At 42.1% G+C, this 2,133-nt stretch overlaps 1 protein-coding gene across 1 annotated transcript; it reads left to right on the top strand.

Moving 5' to 3' along the window:
- Positions 1-338: 338 nt before the first annotated feature.
- On the top strand, positions 339-1,082 carry LOC108313105 (E3 ubiquitin-protein ligase MARCHF8-like). Its single transcript, XM_037743064.1, has one exon. The coding sequence runs from the start codon at positions 339-341 to the stop codon at positions 1,080-1,082; it is 744 nt and encodes a 247-aa protein (XP_037598992.1).
- Positions 1,083-2,133: the final 1,051 nt, after the last annotated feature.

Genomic DNA, 2,133 nt, shown 5'->3' with positions numbered 1-2,133 from the left:
CATTTATTTTATAAAAAATTTTGATGAAAAACTATTAAAGGGAAGCATCTTTGTGTTCTATGAGTTAATACATATAAGAATCTAATTTAACAGTCATATTTGAGGAATCTACCAATACAATCCTTATTTTATAGATAAGTAAATAGAAAATGAAAAAGCTTCATCAGCAAATTGAATTCTAAAAGGCAGTCTAAGACTATTTCTGGCTGTAAATTTAACACTCATCTCTATGATACATAATTAATTATAAAAAATATTTAGGAACTTAAGTAACTATATTATGCAATATTCTACAAATAAATTTTCTGAATTATATATTTATTGTACATAAGAGAAATATGTTAAATATATCAGAGATCAAAGTAAGCAGTAGGACCAAAGAAAAGGAGAGGGAGGAACAGGCTGGGAGTCCTACGTCAGCATCAGCTCCGGCTCCGGCATCCACCTTCTCTCTCACGTCTATCGCGCCATCCAGCCAGGATATCTGCAAGATCTGCCACTGTGAAGGAGACGACGAGAGCCCCCTCATCACCCCCTGCCGCTGCACAGGAAGCCTCCACTTCATGCACCAGGCCTGCCTGCAGCAGTGGATCAGGAGCTCCAACACGCACTGCTGCGAGCTCTGCAAGTACGAGTTTGTCATGGAGACCAAGCTGAAGCCACTGAGAAAATGGGAGAAGTTGCAGATGACAGCCAGCGAACGCAGGAAGATTATGTGCTCAGTGACATTCCACGTCATCGCCATCACATGTGTGGTCTGGTCCTTGTGTGTGCACATTGACCGTACTGCCAAGGAGATCAAGCAGGGTCAGGCAACAGGAATCCTGGAATGGCCCTTTTGGACTAAATTGGTAGTTGTGGCAATCAGCTTCACTGGAGGACTTCTTTTTATGTATGTTCAGTGTAAAGTATACGTGCAATTGTGGAAGAGACTCAAGGCCTATAATAGAGTGATCTATGTTCAAAACTGTCCAGAAACAAACAAAAAGAATATTTTTGAAAAATCTGCACTAACAGAGCCCAACTTTGAAAATAAAGATGGACATGGAAAAAAAGGGAGATCCAAGATGGCTGATCACTAGCAGCTCGGGATTGCAGCCCCCAGTGAGAGCCCAGAGAACGAGAAAGGATGCCACACTTTCAGACGAATTTTTGTTGCTTACGGACCGGGAGATTCCCAGCAGAGGAACCCCTCGGGTCGCCAGGGCAACTCTTGTGGCCGGTGTGGCGGTTTTGCCAGGGCCTCGTCTTGGCGGTTCTTGGTGCAGAGTCAGAAAAGCATCATCAATCTTAATGCCGCTGTTTTAGCCGGTGCAGTGGGTTGCTCAGGTTCCAGCGCTGGGAATCAACAAGTTGGACGTCCACTCAGAAACCTAATTAGAAAGTCGGTAATTACAAAGAAGACAGATGGATAAATTTATAATGAAAGGAAGAAACTAGCCTAAAAAGGCTGAGAATACTCAAAATCAGAACGCCTCTCCCTCTACAGGGGATCACAGTTCCTCATCAGCAACGGAACAAGGCCTGATGGAGAACGAGTGAGTTCCATTAACAGAAGCAGACTTCAAAAGCTGGATGGTAAGAAACTTCTGTGAGTTAAAAGAACTCGTTCTAACCCAATGCAAAGAAACTAAGAAATTTGAAAAAAGGTTTGACGAAATGTTAACGAGAATAGACAATTTAGAGAGGAATATAAGTGAATTAATGGAGCTGAAAAACACAACACGAGACCTTTGCGAAGTATGCACAAGTTTTAAACCTGAATGTGACGAAGAGAATGAATCCAAGCTGGAAAATACTCTTCAGGATATTATTCAGGAAAACTTTCCCAACCTAGCAAGGCAGGACAATATTCAACTCCAGGTAATACAGAACACCACAAAGATATTCCTCAAGAAAACCAACCTCAAGGCACATAATCATCAGGGTTGAAATGAAGGAGAAAATACTAAGGGCAGCCAGAGAGAAAGGTCAGGTTACCCACAAACAGAAGCCTATCAGACTCACAGCAGATCTCTCAGCAGAGATCCTACAAGCCAGAAGAGAGTGGGGGCCAATATTCAACATCCTTAAAGAAAAGAACTTTCAACCCAGAAATTCATATCCTGCCAAACTAAGCTTCATAAGTGAAGG

Source organism: Cebus imitator, unplaced genomic scaffold (assembly GCF_001604975.1).
Source record: "Cebus imitator isolate Cc_AM_T3 unplaced genomic scaffold, Cebus_imitator-1.0 Scaffold133, whole genome shotgun sequence".
Classification (NCBI taxonomy): Eukaryota; Metazoa; Chordata; class Mammalia; order Primates; family Cebidae; genus Cebus; species Cebus imitator.
Note: the sequence above shows the minus strand (reverse complement) of the source record. Positions and strands in the feature narration are given on the sequence as shown.

What these genes read in the sequence shown, in the direction of transcription:
- LOC108313105 (XM_037743064.1), top strand. Translation starts at nt 339, where the DNA reads ATGTTAAATATATCAGAGATCAAAGTAAGCAGTAGGACCAAAGAAAAG.